The sequence below is a fragment of the Mustela nivalis genome, assembly GCF_964662115.1.
Source record: "Mustela nivalis genome assembly, chromosome: 1".
NCBI lineage: Eukaryota > Metazoa > Chordata > Mammalia > Carnivora > Mustelidae > Mustela > Mustela nivalis.
In genome coordinates this window covers 213,929,609-213,948,816 of record NC_139020.1, presented here as the reverse complement: position 1 = coordinate 213,948,816, position 19,208 = coordinate 213,929,609, and the positions used below count along the sequence as shown (strand labels likewise).

The following is a 19,208-nucleotide window of genomic DNA, read 5'->3' as shown; positions in this document are numbered from 1 at the left end:
CATTTTTGAGAGCGTGGCTGATAGTCAGGGTCCTCTGCTGGGTCCCAGACGCGGCCCCCTGGGCGGGGAGGCCCCACCTGTGCCCACAGGCAGCTGTACACGGTCAAGTGCGAGACCCAGGATGCTGATCTCTGAGCTGTTCTCGCTGTGCGGTCCGTGTCCTGCAGCTCAGCGCCCACGGGCAGGACTGGCCGCTGTGCTCCCCCAAGGGCCAGAGCTGGCGTGGTTCCACGAACCCCAAAGTCCTGGCTACCTCCCTCCTTCTTTCCCTCCTTGCTTGCCGCTGCCCCTGCAGGGTGCCTCCTCCAGCCTGGTGGTCAAGTTCGCCGACACGGACAAGGAGCGGACCCTGCGGCGCATGCAGCAGATGGTGGGGCAGCTGGGCATCCTGACGCCGTCCCTCACCCTGCCCTTCAGCCCCTACAGTGCCTACGCCCAGGCTGTGAGTGACCGCAGCGGCTGCACTTCCGTCTCCAGCAGGGCTCCCCACACCACTCGGGGGGGTCCAGCTCAGTCTCTCTCTCTCCATGCATGCTCTGTTGGGGGTTCTGCCTCTCTGCTCATCTTTCTCTCTCTTCCTACTCTCTGACTCATGGTCCTATCCTGGTCATGGTTGAGTCCCCAGATCCAGGCTGATTCCTGAGCCCCCCCCCACCCCAGCTGAGCCCCCAGCCATGAACTGAGGCCCGAGCTGAACCCCAACTCTGCGCTGACACGACTCCATGCTTAGGCCCTAAATCTAGGCGGGGCCTCCAAGCCAAAAGGAGCCTCTAAATCGAGGCTGACTTCACACTGAGACCCAGCCCTGGCTGAGCTCAGTGTTGGCTGATCCCCAATCCCAGACCGAGTCCAAATTCCTGACTCAGCCCTGATCCTAGACAGACCCTTGATCCCACACTGAGCCCCAATTCCTAGCTAAGCCCTGACCCCAGCCTGAGCCAAGAGAGCCAGGCTGACCCCCTCCCCTACTCAAGTCACTTGAGGACCAGGCCTCCCACGAGTCATGACCTCAGGGCAGGTGCCACCCCCATTGTGCACACCGACTCCTTTCCGCCCCCAGCTCATGCAGCAGCAGACAACGGTCCTGTCCACGTCGGGCAGCTACCTGAGCCCCGGCGTGGCCTTCTCACCCTGCCACATCCAGCAGATTGGCGCCGTCAGCCTTAACGGGCTGCCTGCCACGCCCATCGCCCCTGCCTCTGGTGAGAGTCCGCCAGGGGCCTAAGGATGGGTGGGCAGGGCAGGGCCAGGGCCAGGGCCAGGCTCAGGCTCCCCATGGTGCTCCTCCGTTCTGCAGGACTGCACTCACCCCCGCTGCTTGGCACCACGGCCGTGCCTGGGCTCGTGGCTCCCATCACCAATGGCTTCGCAGGGGTTGTGCCCTTCCCTGGGGGGCACCCTGCCCTAGAGACCGTGTATGCCAATGGCCTTGTGCCCTACCCAGGTAACTGGAGTGGTCCCCTGGGACCTATGGGTGGGTGGGAGGGTGGGGAGGGCGTCTCTGGGACAAGCAGGCGTTCCCATGCCATGGTCCCTGGGAACCAGAGGGGCTGTCAGCTCAACAGACATGAGCTGTGGGCACAGAGAAAGAGACTATAGCAGGGTGGTTAAAACACGGGAACTTTATATCCAGACATATCTGGGGTCAAGCTTCAGTTCGGTTGTCCTGGGTGGTCTCTGTGAGTCCCTGGACCTCAGTGTCCTTACCCGGGAAATGGGTCTGATGCCATCAGTCATCTCAGGAGGTTGCACTGACGAAATTAGCATGTTGAATGCTTGGCACACTGTCTGTACCAAGAACAGCACCATCAATCTTAATTATTAACCGTCACTATTGAGGAAGATATCAGGACCCATATCCACTCCTACATCCAGCCATGCAGTATTCGCCATGCACCGAATTCGGCTGGGCCCTGCTTTTGCAGAGCCGAGGTCCCAGCTCTCCCCATTCTGTACCACAGTCCCCAGGCAAGCCTCCTCCAACACCTTGCTTGGGTGAAGTAAGTCATCTGCATATCCACCATTGAGGAGAATTTGCTTTTATTTTGAAATGACTGGAACTCACAGAGAGTTTCAGAAGTACGGAGAGGTCCTGCTCCCTCCAGCCCAGCCCGCCACCCATGCTAACAGCTTACAGAACAAAGCACATTGTCGAAACCAGGAGGCTGACACTGGTACAGTACAATGACCTCGACGGGAGCTGGACACCTTATGGACACTGTACCACGTTGTGTGTGCACCCGTGCGTGTGTGTGGGGGGGGTCTGTGCCATGTTATCACCGTCAGAGATTTGTGTAACCACCACCACAATGCTCCATCTCCGGGGGGTGATTCATTCATGTGACCCCTTTATGGTCACCCCCCCCACACACACACACCCATCCTGTAGTAACCTCTCTCCGTTGGAGCTGAATCTTTTGGCTGAAATTTCCCCCTGATGCAGCAGCTCTAGTGGTCTGGACAACCTCTCTCCTCTCCTTACTTCCTGCCCTGAGAGCAGCCAGGAGGTCACAGCCACATGGGGGATCCGCGAGGTGTCTGATGAGTGAGGCTTGGGATGGGAGAGAGGGAAATGGATGGGGGTGGGGGGTGGTCAGGAACAGAGGCCTGAAGTCCTGGAAAATCTGGAGAATAAAGGGGAAGAGCGAGGGGGTCCGGATGGGGACAGAGAGATGGGGTTAAACCTCTCTGGAGCCCTGTTCGACTTCTACCATTTCCTATCTGAGTGGCCCTGCGCTGGTTGCTTCACCTCTCTGAACCTCAGTTTTCCTACCTGTAAAATGGGGACCATACCTGTAAAACGTTTATGTAGAGATGAAGCTGGGCGGATGTTTGTTGCTCTCCTTCCGGGCGCTAAGGATCAGGGGTGCATGGGAGATCTGCCGCCCCCGTCCCACTCAGCCCTTCCGTCTACCCCGCAGCTCAGAGCCCGACGGTAGCCGAGACCCTCCATCCCGCCTTCTCCGGAGTCCAGCAGTACACAGGTACGCGGGCAGTCCGGCCCACTCTCGGGCGTGGCCCCGCCCCTCTGCCCCGCCTTTCTTCCTGTCTGGCCACGCCCCCTGGCAGCTCCCCGCTTCTGGCCCCGCCTCCCAGGGGCCGCCCTTTCGTTTGGCCTTCTCTCTTGTACCTAGCCACGCCTCCTACTTCTGGTCCTGTCCTTTCCCAGGTTTTGGCCCCACCCCTCCTCGGCCCTCGCAGCGTCTGGTCCCGCCCCTCATATCCTGTCCCGAGTCCTCCAGGGCCCTGCCCTCAGCCTTGGCCCTGCCCCTCACACTCTGGTCCCACCCACTCTGATCTTGTGCGGCCTTGGCCCCTCCTTCAGGCCCGCCCTCGGCTGTGGTCACTCCCCCTCCCTCATTCCAGACGTTGGCCCCACCCCCTCGAGCCATGGCTCCGCCTCACTCTTCCCTGTGCCTTGGCCCCTCCCCTAGGCCCGCCCTCCGCCGCGGGCACGCCCCGCCTCCCTCCCAAGACCAACGTGGCCCCGCCCCCGCCCTCCCCGCGCCGCCCACCGGCCTCACACCCGCCTCCGCCCTGTCTCGCTCCCGGTCTCCGCAGCCATGTACCCCACCGCGGCCATCACGCCCATCGCGCACAGCGTCCCCCAGCCGCCGCCCCTCCTGCAGCAGCAGCAGCGAGAAGGTGAGGGGGCCGCGACCTCCCCTGGGCGCCAGCCCCGCCCTCTGACCGCCCCCTCGACCTCCAGGACCCCTGGCCTGGCCTGGCGTGGCGCGGGACCTCGGGGAACCGCGGCCAAGAGCACGGCCTGCGGGCCAGACAGACCTGGGTTCGAGTTCTGACGCGGCCCCTGGGTGCTCTGGGGGAACCTCATCACCCTCTCGGAGCCACGGCTCGCTCCTCTGGAAAGTTGGAACCATAGGACTAGCGGGCCTAGGGGTGACCCAGCCACCACCAGCCACCCTTCCCAGGACCGGACGAGCCTCTGAATTTTGGGGAAGGACGCTCATCTTGAGGTCGGGCGCGGGTGGCGGGTAGTAGTGGGATATCTCGGGTGAACTGAAGCTCTCCAGTAAAGCGGAAGGAGGAAGTTGTTAGATTCTGGGGTCGGACAGACCAGGATTCAGGTCCACCCAGTTGTGGCTGTGCATGGTAAGGAAAGCACTCACTGCCCGTGCCTCAGTTTCCTCCTCTGCAACAGGAGCGACCATCTGGGTCAAGAGGCGTCACTGGGAAGGAGGCAAAGCCGTTCCTGACGCACAGTGTGGCTCAGCACCAGGAAGGCCCTTTCCCTTGTCCATCCAGCTAGTAGGGGTCAGGGGGAGGTGACCCACTGGCCCCATGGCTGGGGAGCACTGTGGATGTCCTGGCCTGCAGACTGAATTCTTTGAGGTTCTCCTCCACTTGGACTTGGCCCTTGCCCTTGACCCGTGGCAGGGGGCCCCTTGCCAGGAAACAAGCTGAGCTTTGGAGATGAACTCTAGGCTGAGGGGTCCCCAGCTGGGCCAACCAGCCGCTACTCTGTCCTCCGTCAGATTTTATTCCTCTGGTGGCTCAGTGGGTAAAGTCACAGACGGCAGGCATGAGGATTTGACAGTGCTGGAGCTCCAGTGCGACTTTCAGTGACCTCCCAACACCCCCTGCACCCCCTGATCCAGGGCGGGCCAGCACGGGCTTCCGAGAGGGCCCAGCTGCCTCAGGTCACTGTTCTGTGGACGGCTCGGACCTGTGTCTCCCTCCCTGATCCCTGCTCCAACTTCCCTCCACCAGGGCTGAGGCGGTCAGAGCTAGGGCAGTGGTGATCAGCCCTGCTGTCACTCGCCATGAGCATTTTGGAGAGTCCCCACCTCGGGGGACAATGTACAAGACTCCAGCTCGCACCATTCTAGACCTTTGTCCGCGACACATCAAAGCAAAAGACAAGATAGAGCCCTGATACAAAATGGTAGACAGCGTCATGCCCAGGGGCAGGTTAAAAAAATACGGTCAGGATGGCCCTTTATCCCGGCAAAGACCTCAAGCTTGCACGTGGACATGGCATTGAAGGGAAGGGTGGCGGGTGTGGCTGCTGTCATGCGCGGGGAGAGACGTGTCTGAAGTCAGAGGGGGAGTCGTAACCCCACATGGGGATGCGCGTGGCTCAGACACACGTGGGGAGCCGAGGGAGTGGTCGGTGGTCCCGCTGTGTGCTGTGGGGAGTGTGTGCGCATGTGTTGTCTTCTCACGGGGTGCCCTCAGCTGGGTGCGGCTTTCCGCCTTCACCCCGTGTTTCTCGGAGATGGGATCACACTCTGGCGGCTGTAACGTTTGTGCCGCGGTCGAGATCACGCCGTCCACATCAGTCACGACGATCACGTTGCAACTCGCTTGCATTTTAAAAACAAGCGTTCTTGGGACTGTGGTCCTAACCAGGAAGAGAAGGGTTGGATGTCCGTGGGCAATCCCGGATCTTTATTTCCTGGGATGGAGAATACTCACTTCTGGACCGAGGGGGATTTTTGGTGGTTGGGGGGTTCGTGGTTTTGGGGGGCATGGGCGAAGGTCATCTGTTGGTTTGGGATGAGGGGCAGGTTTTGGTGACTGTTTTAAAACGAAGGTTTTAAAATTTCATTGTTATTTGTAGCTGTTACGTAACCTCTCCATTGGGGATTCTTTGGGGAGGGGATGGTTTTGAGAGTTAGCGGTGCCTTTAAGAAGTTATTCTTGGTTGGTGTAGTATATCATGTTAAAATTCCCAGGTGGGGACGTGGAGGGGGGGCGGCGAGGGCTGCCTGGCCGGCTCAGTCGGTGGAGAACACAACTCTCCATCTCGGAGTTCTGAGTTGAAGCCCTACACTGGGTGTGGAGCCTACTTAAAAATAAATAAAAATGTAATAAAATCACCAGGTGGCTTGGGGACTACAGAATTTTTTTATCTTAATTGAGGTTTTTTTTATGTGTGTCATCTGAGTCTTGAAAATTATTCAAGGCTTGGAGGATTATCCACGGTTTTGAAGACTATCTCGATATTTGGGGTTTGGGACCGGGGAATGACTTGTCTTATTCTGTGATCATCGGACTTGTAAGATAGGAACATCGTATTTTAAAACCAGTTGTAGATTTACAGAATTAGTGCAGAGGTATACAGAGTGTCCGCATACCGCACGTACAATGCATCCGCTGTCATAAATGGTCTGGCGTTTCCGGATTTAGGGATTTTTTTTTTCCGGGGTTTCCGGTTGTCTGGAATTTGGGGACTACCCAGGGTCTGGCATTGAGGGATTTATGTCAGTTTTGCAGGGAGGGACCATCTGAGTTTTGTAAATTACCTGGGGCATGAGGATAATCAGAGGTTCAGGGTACCCAAGTGTGGGATTAGAAAGGCGAGGGTAAGCGCGCCCTGCCTCCCCTCCCCCACGCCGTCTCCACGCCCTGCTTCCTGGTGTCACGGGCGCCCTCCCCCAACAGCTGGAGATGCCAGAGGTGGGCTCCGGTCCCGCGCCCCTCCCCCCGGGGGGGGTCCGCCTCCTCTCCTTGGGGGCTTTATGTCTTTCTCTCCCCTACCTGCAGGTCCCGAAGGCTGTAACCTGTTTATCTACCACCTCCCCCAGGAGTTTGGAGACACGGAGCTGACGCAGATGTTCCTGCCCTTCGGCAATATCATCTCCTCCAAGGTGTTTATGGATCGGGCCACCAACCAGAGCAAATGTTTTGGTGAGTACCTGCTTTGGGCACCCCTTCCTGCTGGCCAGCCCTGTCCCCCTGATCCGCGTGCTGCCAGGAACACGGACGTGGGAGGGCGTGGTTGGCGTGGTCAGCTAGGAGGCAGGTGTGGTCCAAGAGAATCACATTTAGAAGTTGCAGTGAGCGCTTATTAAGCACCTGCTGTGTGCCAGGCATGCTGCTGGGTGCTGGTCAGGGCAGCAAAGGAAGCCAACAAAATTCCTGCCCTCCAAAGCTTGCAGTCTTGCCGCACTGCCCCACAGAATTTTCTCCACTGGCAGAGATGTTCTTCTCGCCTCTGCTGTCTGAGCTATGAGCACCACGTGGCTGCCAGGCACCTCGAGAGGGGCAGTTCAACCGGCAGGATGTTTCTGATGGCCTGGGGGGAGCAGGGCAGGATGGGGGGGGGAGAGATGGGGTAGAGAGACAGAGATAGAGAAAGAGATAAAAGTTTTAGTTTTAAGGAATCCAGATCTAAATGACCACCCCTAGCCAGCGACTGCGGAGTTGAAAAACACAGGCTTACAGGTAGGAGGTGGAAATAAACAAGGCAGGGCGTCCGTCAGGGGGTTATGAATGGCGGGAAGAACACCGTCACCATCTGCTCCTAAGGACCCAGAAGCCGGTGTGCGGGACGTAATGTTTCAGCTGAGACCCAAACGTTGAGATTTCCCAGCCCCAGGATGTCTGGGGTACAGGGTTCCGGGGCAGAGGGAGCGACACATGCAAAAGTCCTGGGGCAGAGCTGTGTCTGGTGTGTTGGAGGGCCAGCCAGGAGGCCCTCGTGGCTGGAGCAGAGAGAGGGGGAAGGTGGGAGGAGGGAAGGCCAGGGAGGGGACGGGGCGGTCCTACAGGGCCTTGGCCTCCAAGTTCACACAGCAGCAAAGAGGCAGAACCCAGATCGGAACCAGTCCGTTTGACTCTGAAGTGTGGACTCGTAATCTCACTCTGTTGTATTCCAAAGGCCAAGTCTTGCCTATTTAGCCAGGGCGTTCCATATATACTCAGCATCCAACCATGAAAGGGAAGAGTGGCCCCGTTTTACCCTGGGAGGAAGGAGAGGCACAGGGCGGTCAAACAGCGCACCCAAGGTCACCTGGATCAGGGTCCTCTGCCAGTGCCCAGGCCCCTCCTCAGCATCCCACTTGCGGGACGAAGAAGGCGGCGTGTGGGGGAAAACCCACTCAATCCCTCTCAACAGTGAGGAGTCCTGTGCCTTCCCTGAGCCTCGGTTTCCTGATCAGTGTAGCGGGGGGACAGGTGTTAGGGCAGCTGGTAGACGTGAAGACCTTATGCCCCCCAGCTCCACCTTCCCCCCTGGCTCCCCAGTGGGCCTCTGCAGGACCGATCAACCCTGCCCCCACTCTCTCTCCACTTGACCCCCCACCCAGCCTCTCACCCAGAGCTCGGGGATCCCCACCTCAAATACTTGGGCATGCAGTCCCTCACCCCAAAGGGCTCCTGGCCCCTGTGGCCTCCACACCCTCCCGGGAAGCCTGCGAAGACCGAGCGGTGAGGGGCAGGAGTAGGGCAGGGTGGCCCGGGGTGGCAGGGGCTGGTGGAAGGTTGAGGAGTGGCCGAGCAGGATGTTTCTGATGGCCTGTGGGGCGTGGGGCAGGGTTGCGGGGGATATGGGGGTAGAGAGACAGAGACAGAGACAGAGAACGAGATAACAGGCAGAGAGAGGAAGAGGGCGAGAAGAACAGAGAGAAGCGACACCAGGACACGCACGCAGAGACAGTCTCTGATCCACAGTCAAGATCCCAGATGGACAGCAGTGTCGGGACGGCAGAGGGTTAGCATGCAGGGCCTGGAAGGAGGCAGGCAGCCAGGATGGGGAGGGAGGGAGAATGGGGCCCTCATGGGACCCCCCCATGGGCCTCACCTGATCCCTCCACCTGTGGGAAGTCTCAGCAGAGCAGACCCCGGGTAAGGAAGCAAGCACCCCGTCCCCGGAGGCATGCAAGTCTAGAGGGTGTCAGAGCCAGGCGCCGGGCTGCTGTGCGTGCCCTGGCGCGCCCTCCTGCCTCCCCGGGCCCACTTGCCCCTGCGAGCGCACCCCCCCGCCCCCAGGACCCCGCGAGCCGGGCTGCCGGGGCCGCAGCACTGCAGGAAGCGGAGGACGCCCGCGTTGCCCACCATGGCGGGTCCGCCCCGGTCTCCGCAGGCTTCGTGAGCTTTGACAACCCGGCCAGCGCGCAGACCGCCATCCAGGCCATGAACGGCTTTCAGATCGGCATGAAGAGGCTCAAGGTGCAGCTGAAGCGGCCCAAAGACCCGGGACACCCCTACTGACCGCGCCCACAGCCGCCCGGAGGCTGCGGGCCTGGCCCAGGTGAGCCGCCAGGCGGCCCCACCCACCCCCACCCCCACCCCGTTTTGGCCAAACACCCCCTCATTCTCTGAGCCCTCCCCAGCCCCCCGGGGACGCTGCTGGAGACCATGAGGGGTCCCCAGCTTGGGTCGCTGTGGACAGAGCTAGACTAGATCACCCCCATCCCCCTTGGGTCGGGGCTGGGACGGAAGGTGGAACTAGGGTCCGGGGGTGGTTGGGGAATCCTTCCAGAAGAAGGCGTTGAAGGATGAATAGAAGTTCACTGAGAGGCCAGGTTTGGTCTGGGGTGGGGTGGGCTGTGGGGAGGGTATTCTGTCCTGACCTGTGAGTCTCGCAGCTGGGCTGGGGTCGTAACTCTTCTCTGGTTCCTGCTCTGTGGGCTGGTGAGAAAGCGGAATGTTTGCCCTGCTCACCAGCCTGCCCCCCCCTCGAAAAAGGTACCCCCAGACACACCCCCAAGAGTGGATTTTGCCATCAGAGAGAACAACTTTATCAACAACTAAACACCTTCTCTGGGGAAGGAACAGTGAGCCTAAGGGGCCAGTGGGGAAACGTAACTGACCGCAAGCCTTGACGAGCCTCATCCGTGGAATGGGTTCGTGGAAGTCGCCTCCCGAGACAGGGAGGACCCGCTTGGGGCTGCGGTGTTTTCCCCACCAAGCCCAGGACCCGCCACCTGGAAAGCTCTTGACCATTCATTTCGGTTTTCTTTTCTCCATCACAAGCGCCGTGGTCATCAAAGCGCCGCGCCTGGGGTCTGGCGCCAAGTAGGTGCTCAGTTAGGGGCTGGGCATGCTTTTCCGACTGTCAAGTCAGCACCCCCAGATTCGCGGGTATCCGGTCACGGGATCAGGCGACTAATGCTCCCTGCACCTGAACGCTCCGGGACAGCAAGTCCTTACTGAGCACCTACTAAGCGCTAGGCGCTGTTCCCCGCGCTTGGGGCCACACCCCAGTGGTGAATGACCTGACACGGGGCGGGGCTTGGGGGGCGGAGCTGCCCCCGTGGAGCTTCAGTGACAGCGAGGGGGCAGGGGAGACCAGAATAAACCCAACTCTTGGCCCCGGGTTGCGGGAGGAAATGGGCTCAGCGGCCCCACGTCCCTTCCCAGGCGGTTTGTTGGCCTCCGGATCTGGAAATGGACTCTCTGTGAAAGGACAGGGGCCCTTGGGTTCCCAGAACCCAGCCTGGCCAGGGCAGGGGGTGTAGGTGGGAGGCGATGTCGTAGGCCCCCCATCACCCCACCCTAACGCCCCTCCCTTCTCCGCCAGGTGAGGGGCCTTCCCACCCCAGGAGGGCTTCCCGCTTCCAACCGATCCCGGACTTTTCCGTAAATTACAACCGAGTTTGGACACCAGCCCTCCCTGTCCTCTTCCGTCTCCCTTGCCCACCCCCCTTAATGTGAAACACTACAAAGGCCACATGGAGCGGGGAGGGGGCTTTGTGATCTGCCCCCGTGCTGGGGGGAGGGGGCTTCTGAGTTGGGGGTCAGGAGGTTCACTGCCCCCTCCTTGGTGGCTCCCCAAACTAAATCACAACTTTTCCTATATATATATATGCATATATATATAGAGCTATAGACAGTATATATATTTTTTGAGTATAGATCATGGGACCAAACTTTTCCGACTTCCTCCCATCCAAGAGATGGTGACCCTGGCCCGGTCACTCAGCAGGGACATAAGAAGGGCTGAGGATGACCGGGCCGCCCAGTGTCTCCCCATCTCCCGCTGTCATGTCAGACCAGGGCGCCGAGAAGCACTGGGAATCAGCTGCCAACGCGATACACCTCCAGGACTTTGGGCCCCTGCTGCCGACGGCTCTCGCAGGCCTTTGGGCTCAGCCAGCTCGAGTGTCCCTGGTCTTAGCTGCAGCTTCCGGACCCCCTAACCCCTCCCTCACCCCAGGGCCCTGCCTTCCCCCGATAGGCACAAAAGAGACCCGCCCCCACCTTCTCCACCCCCCCCACCCCCGTCATAGCCTTACTCATGTGACCAATAGCCCTTAGCTTTCCGTCAGGGGCAGACAGGGGCCGGGGCGCCCCCCCGCCCCTCCTGCCCCCTCCCAAGGGCAGGCAGCCACCCTCCCTGCCTTCGGATCACCAGCCTGGAGTTCACGATCTCATGACCAAGATTGCCAAGCGCGTTGGACAAGCCAACCTGCACCGTCCCAGCACCCCTTTACCAGAAATACCTCTACAGATAATTTTTTTTTTTAATTTTGGTCTTTCTGAGCAGATACAAAGAAGAAAAGAGAACAAAATGGGGAAAAAAAAATCAGATGACTGGATTTTTGTTTCCTAGTCGGGGCGGGGAGGGAAGTCCTTTTGGGGCATCTCTGTATAGCTACTCAAACCGTGAAAACCCACTTTGAAGCACAGAGTCAAGTTCGTTGGACGTCATTGGGGCCTCTTGCCAAGTGAGGCGCCGAAGAACTTAATAAGCTCAAGAAAAAAAAATTTGTAAAAAAAAAAAAAAAAAGCATTCCCTTTTGTTTCTACCAAAATGTGTTGACTGACCCAGAAAAAAACAAAAACAAAAACAAAAAAAAAACAAAAAAGAACACATTGCAAAAAAAAAAAAAAAAGAAAAGAAAAAAAAAGTCTTAATGACCAACTTGTTTCGATATTCCAGAGTTTGATAATTGTTCCGAGACACTCTAGCGTGCCTGTGTCCCGTGCGTCTGCGTGCGCGTGCCCAGGGGCCACGAGGGGGCCTCGTGCGTGTCCCCGGCACCCGCCAAGCCCTCCGCTGGGCCTGCTTGGGAGTGCGTGTGGGTGTGCAGTGGCGTGTGTCCCTCTGGCCCATGTTTACTGGCTGTAAATACCATTTTTATACTCCACATCGAAGACCTGCGTGATTTGTACGATGTACTTTATTTCTGCTACGAGTGATTTCATGAAGTTTCAACTTGCAAACCGACTTTTGGAGACAAACCGCCACACACACACACACACACACACATATACATACACATACACACACACACACAGAAAAGGAATACAAGAAAGGGACTTAGAGGGAACTTTGGGTTGACTTGGTTTGGATTTCTGGCTGGAGAGGTCCTTGTCACTGCGGCGTGTTCAGGTGAGAAGCTGCAACCATCATTTCAATGTCCAAATGCCTCTCTTTGGTCTGGAGAAACTGAAAGTTTATTTAATAAAAGTTTTACTTGCTAAAGGACTGGGTCCTCCCTTATTCACCGCCTCTCGTGGATAGAGCGTGTCTGGCCCCATTGAGTTGCCTGGGCAAGAGAACCCGGATTTCAGGTTAGGAGACGCAGGAGGAGATATTCTGGGAATGTTTCAACACCGAGACTCCCTCTGAGCCATCCAGAAGCAGAGGCGATGGGACTTGTCCTTCTGCAGGAGAGCAGGTTCCCCTGGCGCTGGGTTCACTGGCTCATTTATTCCCCAAACCCCCACCCACCTCCTGTGTGCGGGTCCCCGGTGGCTCTCGGCTCTGTCCTCACGGAGGTGGCCCCCAGAGGAGAAAGACACTCTAAGCGATGCATTCTCTTTAATTCGAGGTAGAATTCCGGAACATGAAATTCCCCATGACACCATTTTAAAAGGTACAATCCAGAGGCATTAAATACATTTACAAGATAGTGCAGACACCACGCGTGCTTAATTCCAGGACATTCAGACCCGCAAAAGCAACCCCGTCCCCTGAGCCGTCACCTCCGCCCCCCCCCACCCCGCCCAGTCCCCACGAGCCCCTTCGTGTCCGTGGAGGAGCCTGGTCTGGACGTGTCACACGCGTGGACTCACACGCCGCGTGACCTCCTGTGTCTGGTTCCTTCCCTGCGTGTCGTGGGCTGGGGTTGCGACCCCTGCCCGGGGGCCTCACCCCTCGTTGGTGGCCGCGGGATGTGCGTGTGGGGGCATGGACCACGTTTTGTGTATGCATTCATCCATCCCCACACATTTCGGGTGTCGCTACCTTTTGGCTATTGCAAAGCGCGCCACTTTACTCAGGTGTGTTTGTGTGAGCGCCTGCCTGCGTTTTCTGGGGTGGGGCGTGGGGGCGGGGCTGCCGGGCTGCGGACGGAGCCACCGCGTTCTCTGCACCCCCACCCATGCTGCCGTCGCGGGACGGAGTCCCCCATTGGACCTGAAGTAGCTGAGGACCCGGCAGTGTCCTGAAGAGGTGAGGCCTGAAGGAGGTGACACTGGAGAGGTGACATGACTGTGGCTGAAAAAATGACACTGCGTGCAGCTCATGAGGAGGCCTTGAAGTTCTAAAAAAAAAAAAAAAAAAAAAAATTAGACCTGGGGCTGGAGACACTGGCCCCCTGAGCAGCGTCTGGCTGGGCGGGGCTCTGAAGGGTGGGGACGGCCACGCCAATGCTGACACCAACCACTCATCCGGGAGCCACTTAATCCCCGGCGGGCCACTGGGGCACAGCCACATCTTTTAGTCTTATTAATAACTCATCCCATTTTGCGATTCAGGAAACTGAGGCCCAGAGACAGCAAGCACCTTGCTCCAGCACCTCAAGCAGAATGAGGCCAGTTGGAGTGGGAGCTGGAAAGCTGAGTCTGAGTCCGTCTGGAAGGGTTTTCTGGATGGAAGGAACAGCCTAGCCGAAGGCTCAGAGGCTGAGATGTTGTGGAGGTTGGATGGCCAGCTAAGACGCAGCACTGGCTGGAGAAGATGTAGGGTGTAGGCCCTACAGAGGTGTAGGGTCCTACAGAGGGCCTCTGGTGATTAAGCAACTACCAAGTGCCAGACCTTGTCCCCACTCTCCCAAGGCCCCAGGCAAGGAGGAAGGTGGGCAAAAACCCGGCCCTGCAGGAAAAAGTAGTTCCAAAGTGTGTTAAAAGTTGTAACCGCAATGAGGTTAACCAGTCTGGGCCATTATCTTAAGGACAATGAGAAGTCACAGGAGGGCTTTGAGCAGGGGACAGACATCATCAGACTGGCGTTGGAGAAGGACACCGGGGTGACCTCTTGTGCTGCTGCTGGGATGCAGATTAGCACGCTGGAAGATAATGTGGCAGGGAAATATTCCTACCAAGCATTTATTAAGCACCTATGGTTTGCCATGCATTGTTTCAAGCCCGAGTCATACACGGACCGCATGTGGCTGTTGACAGTTAAATCAATCTACGAAATTATAAATTCACTTCCTTGGCCAAATGAACCCCCATTTCAGTGGCTCGAGAGCTTCACATCCACCGCTGCACAAAGTTCCTGGGGACAGCATGGGGTGGGGCAGGGGTGCGGTGCGATGTTTTCTGCGACTCAACTCATGTAACCCAGCACCACCCTCTTAGGGAGGTCCTGATGAGCGCCCCGCCCCGGTCGAGCAGTTACTACTAAACCGAGGCCCAGAGAGGCTAAGTGCCTGCCTGAGGCAGCTCCATAGGAAGGGAACTCTGGCCCTCTGGCTGGCTCTCACCTGCTTCCCTGTACTATGCAGTGGCTAAAAGTCAAATATATTAGACTGTAGTTCAAGCTATTATTTATAATACTCTAAATGAAGTTTTTTTAAAAAGATTTTATTTATTTATTTGACAGACAGAGATCACAAGTAGGCAGAGAGAGAGGGGGAAGCAGGCTGCCCGCTGAGCAGAGAGCCCGATGTGGGGCTCGATCCCAGGACCCTGGGATCATGACCTGAGCCCAAGGCAGAGGCTCAATCCACTGAGCCACCCAGGCACGCCCAAGTGAAGCTTTTAAATGTAACTCTGAGCTGTTGAACATTTGGACTGTACACCCTTACAGTAGTCCTGGCTGGGTGTCTCCATGGAGTGAACAGGAGTGTGCATGACACAGCTGAGCCCTGCTGCGATGTTGGCATTCATCCAGGAGGGCTAGACTAAGTAACATGTGGGGTGTATCAGTTAGTAATTGCTGTATAACAAATGCATCCAAATTAGTAGCTTAAAGCAACATGCATTGGTTATCTTGTGGTTTCTGTGGTCAGGAATCAGACCACAGGAGCAGACGTAGCCGGGCGGTCCTGGCTCGGGGTCTCTCATGAAATTGTGGTCAGCCCATAGGTCCCCCTAGGGCTGCCTCATCTGAAGGCTGGGCGAGGGTGGGAGGCGCGTTTATGATCATAAGGATGAGGAGGACTAGAAGCGATTCCACCAGGACGCTGAAGGCGGACCCTTTGGGGGAGTGAGGAACTGGGGGGCTAGAGGAAGAACAGTTGAGCCTCACTTGCGATCTTCACAAGCTGAATACAGTCAAGCATCATTTAAGAAGTTAAAAAATCATTTTAAATACAGTTTGTAAAGATGCAGGAATGGAAAAGGCAGGTATGGGCAGCATTTGGGGAAAAGTGCCAACATTTCACAGGACTGCTCCACATGGCAAAGTCCAGATCCCAGCGAGGAGCTGAGTCCCACCAACAACCACACAAGTTTGGAAGGGGGTCTTTCCCCCATCGAGCCTTCAGATGAGACCCTGCTCGGACAAGCCCTTGAGTGCAGCCCAGGAGAGGCCCGGAAGCAGACGGAAAACCCAGCTAAGCACTCTCAGATTCCTGACCCACAGAAACTCAGATAATGAATGGTTTAAGCCACTAAGGTTAAGACTCCCAATCTTAAAGGGAACTTCGACCCAGTCCAGATCCCCACAAGAGTTTCCAAAGAACTGGGCAACCTGGGGCGCCTGGGTGGCTCAGTGGGTTAAGCCGCTACCTTCGGTTCAGGTCATGATCTCAGGGTCCTGGGATCAAGCCCCACATCGGGCTTTCTGCTCAGCAGGGAGCCTGCTTCCCTTCCTCTCTCTCTGCCCGCCTCTCTGCCTACTTGTGATCTCTCACTGTCAAATAAATAAATAAAATATTTTATAAAAAAAAAAAAAAAGAACTGGGCAACCCGATTCTCAAAGTCATGCAGATGATTGAATTGTAAGGGAAGCCAGCCCAGAATGTGCCAAAACGAATGGCTGGTCATTGGGCACGTTACCTGCCGGGCACGGTTCCCTAATCAGCATGCCATGGAGGCCTGCGGGTTTTATCTCCTTCCCTACTCCCCAGAGCCCAGCACATAGAGGCTGTTGGCCGAATGTCCCAAGAGCACAATAGTTAGGTCTGGAGGTCTTCAGCCTAAGGTTTGAATCCCAGTTATGACGATTGTCTGAACAGAGGCCAGTCCCTTGGCTCAGATCTCTCAGTGTCCCCACTCTGTAAAATGAAGCTAACCGGGCACCGAGTTTTGAGGGCGGTTGTGGGGAGGACTAGTTGATATTTAGAAAGCCTGGAGTCAGACATACACAAGTGTCAAAATCCATCCCTTTGAGTTTCCTTTCCAAAGGCTTCACTCCAGGACACCAGCAGGGGGCAGCAAAGACCCACGCCTCTGTTCAGGACTGGAGTCATCATCTCGAAAGGGTACAAGCATTTATTGAGCACGCACTGTATGCAGCGCACTGCTCTGGGGGCTGCGGGAGGTGGTGGAGGGACCTCCGGGCTCTCTGCTGGGATTCCAAAGCTACCCTGCCCAAATTTCTTAGCTTGTCCCTCAAAGCCATTGTGGTCAGCCCCACCTGCAGTCTGGCCCTGCTCCTTTGCAGGCTGAATGTGGTCCAGCTGCCGGACCTTGGCTCTCCCTCCCGCCCCGGATCCTAAGATGCTGGGCTGGGCCCGCGGCACACGTGATGCTCCGAGCACAGAGAACAGCGGCCAAAGCGGAGAGCGAGGGATTAGCCCGGTCCTAGGGACGAACAGGGGTCCGTTGGCTCGCTTGGCCTCAGAGCTGCAGAGGACGCCAACAGGGTGCATGGCGGGCAAACTAGGGTGACATGGGGCGCGCGGGCCCCGAGGACGTGGACTGGCACACCCACCTCTGGTTCCCAGGACCTGCTGGGGGAGTCGAGGCCTGCTTGCCCCCGGCAGCCTCTCTCTCTCCAAACTTCAGTTTCCTCACCTGTAAAATGGGGCTCGTGAGGGTATATGCACCATGCAGGACTACGGGAGATTAATTAATGCACATAAAAGCCGCGGCCATTTTAATGTGATACTACTAAGACAAGACAGATCCTCCTCCCGAATCAGAAAAGCGAAAACGCAGACATCACTCCTACTGGATCCGGGCGTCGACAGGATTTATTGAGCACCTGCTGTATGCAGCACTCTGGGTAGGGACTGGAGGCCCCTCAGGAATCAAAATGCACAAAATACCGCGTGGGGGCTTCCAGCACGGCACCCCGCCCCCATCCCCGCCTTCTCTCCGCCCCCTCTCTTTCCTGAGCCTACCAGAGGGAGGTGGATGTGGGTAATCTACATATTCATGAGATCATCAGCCAATCCTCATCCGGGACTCGGGCCAGTCTTTAGAGCCTGAGTGAGTGACGCATTAAGTAATCCTTAAAGAGACAGTGACGACCTATAGAGAAGGTGAGTCTGGAACTTAGAGTGAAAAACACCTGCCTCTCTTTGGAGGTCTATACAATGCAGGTTGGCGTGGGCCCGGATTAGAAACCGGCTCAGACCAACAGCACGGAAGGAGCATTGCGGTCCCGGGTGAAGTCCAGGGATAGGTTTCGAGCGCTCAGTCCCTAGCAAGTACTTGACTCCAGCCGCGGGTTTGCAACGCGCAGCTAGAACTTCAGCACCGGGGGTCGTGGACAGATCCAGGGCCCGGATGGACGGAGGGTCCTGTGCCGCTGGGGGGGCTGCGGAGCGCGTGCTGAGGACAGGATCCAGAAAGAACCCCAGGCCCTCATCCCAGGGCCTACTCTTTCTCTGCCTGGCTGCCCCCCACCAAACCCTCCAATGAGCCCAGCCCGTGATCCAAGAATCCACCTGACATCTCCAAGGGGACGGTCCTCAGGACGGAACGGTGTCCAGTCCCGAATTCCGCTCCTCCATGTCGTCCCCATCTCAGCACATGGCAGTGCCATCCTTCCAGGGGCAGGGGCCAAATACTCCATGTTATCTTTGACTTCTTCCTGGCTTGCTCTCTCCACATCTAATCTATAAGCAAGTCCTGTCACCGCTTTCAAAATTCTTTCCCAAACCTGTCCACTTCTCTCCCCTTCTCTACCTCCACTTGGTCCAGCTTCCATCACCGCCCCCCGCCCCTGCCCGGACCAGCGAAGTCCCTTCCGCCCCAAACCCTGCTAATTCTCTTACCCGCCCCCACCCCGAAATCTGTCCGTCCTACTGCGGCCACCAGAGGGCGCCCGTGATCACCCCAATCAGGTCCCGCCCTCCTCTGCCAAAAGCCCTCCAGGACTCCCACCTCCTTGGGATAGTAAAAGCCCAAGGCTATCCTGAGGTCCCCAAGACCCTGCAGGACCTATCCCTGTCCCCTCCCATCCTTCCTTCTCTCCCTCTCACTGTTTCAGCCACATGGACCTCCTCATTGTTTCTCCAACACTCTAGGCAGGTTCTGCCCCAGGACATTTGCACAGGCTGTGTCCCCTACCTGGAACGCTCTTCCTCCAGATACTCACCTGCGAATTATTCTCTCCTTCTTTTCACACACAGGGGTAGCTTTGGAGGAGCAAAGGTGGGGGAAGTTACCAGGGGGCTGACTAGTGATGTCACAGTCTCTGGAGACCCGGTGATGAAACTGGTCTTTATCTTGAAGGCAGTAAGGAACCATGGGAGGATTTTACCCAAGGGAGAGCTGAGTCAAGCACATCTGCGTTTTCAGGTCTTTCCCTGGCTGCTGTGTGGTAAACACAGTGCAAGAGGAGCTAAGTTAAAAGAGGAGGCTCACGCTGGCTTCCACGCAAACTATGATGTAGCTTATAATTCCTTATAATAATAATGAGGCCAGAGCTCCCCAGAGTTCCCCTCATCAGAATTTGTCACCTTTGTCATTTGAATATGAATATATAACGGCGCCTGGGTGGCAAAGTCGGTTCGGCCTCTGATTCTTGCTTTCAGCTCAGGTAGTGGTCACATGGTCATGGGACCCAGCCCTGCGTAGGGCTGAGTGCTCAGCTGGGAGCATGAGGATTCTCTCCCTCTGTCCCTCCCCCCACTTCTGTGCCCATGCACACCCTCTCTCAAATAAATAAATTTTTTAAAAATATAAATTTATTTATTTATTTTAATTATATATGTACTAACATTTAATTATATATTTAGATAACTGATTACATATTGATATTTAGTTTATATGTTAATATATATATTGATTGAATATTCATTTCCCCCAGCATACTGTGAGCACCCCGAGGGCAGGACTGGGGCCTGCCTTGGTCTTGCTATGCTCCCCAGGGCTTGGAACAGGATCTA

The 19,208-nt window shown here is 56.9% G+C and overlaps 1 protein-coding gene across 15 annotated transcripts in view; it reads left to right on the top strand.

Annotated features, from left to right (window-relative positions):
- The window catches only part of CELF5 (CUGBP Elav-like family member 5), a gene marked incomplete at its 5' end in the record, with an annotated part of 201,459 nt that overhangs the window by 36,230 nt on the left and 146,021 nt on the right, over nt 1–19,208 (top strand). For 5 of the 15 annotated variants that reach the window (XM_082736440.1, XM_082736450.1, XM_082736443.1 and 2 more), the window contains 7 exons: nt 296–442; nt 1,061–1,202; nt 1,298–1,444; nt 2,922–2,984; nt 3,562–3,645; nt 6,511–6,654; nt 8,831–12,178. In XM_082736440.1, coding sequence (XP_082592566.1) covers nt 296–442; nt 1,061–1,202; nt 1,298–1,444; nt 2,922–2,984; nt 3,562–3,645; nt 6,511–6,654; nt 8,831–8,958 — 855 coding nt within the window. In that variant the 3' untranslated portion in view covers nt 8,959–12,178. Of the gene's footprint in view, nt 1–295; nt 443–1,060; nt 1,203–1,297; nt 1,445–2,921; nt 2,985–3,561; nt 3,646–6,510; nt 6,655–8,830; nt 12,179–19,208 lie in introns of those variants that run through there. The other 10 variants (XM_082736442.1, XM_082736441.1, XR_014313229.1 and 7 more) reach the window with 9 other exon arrangements.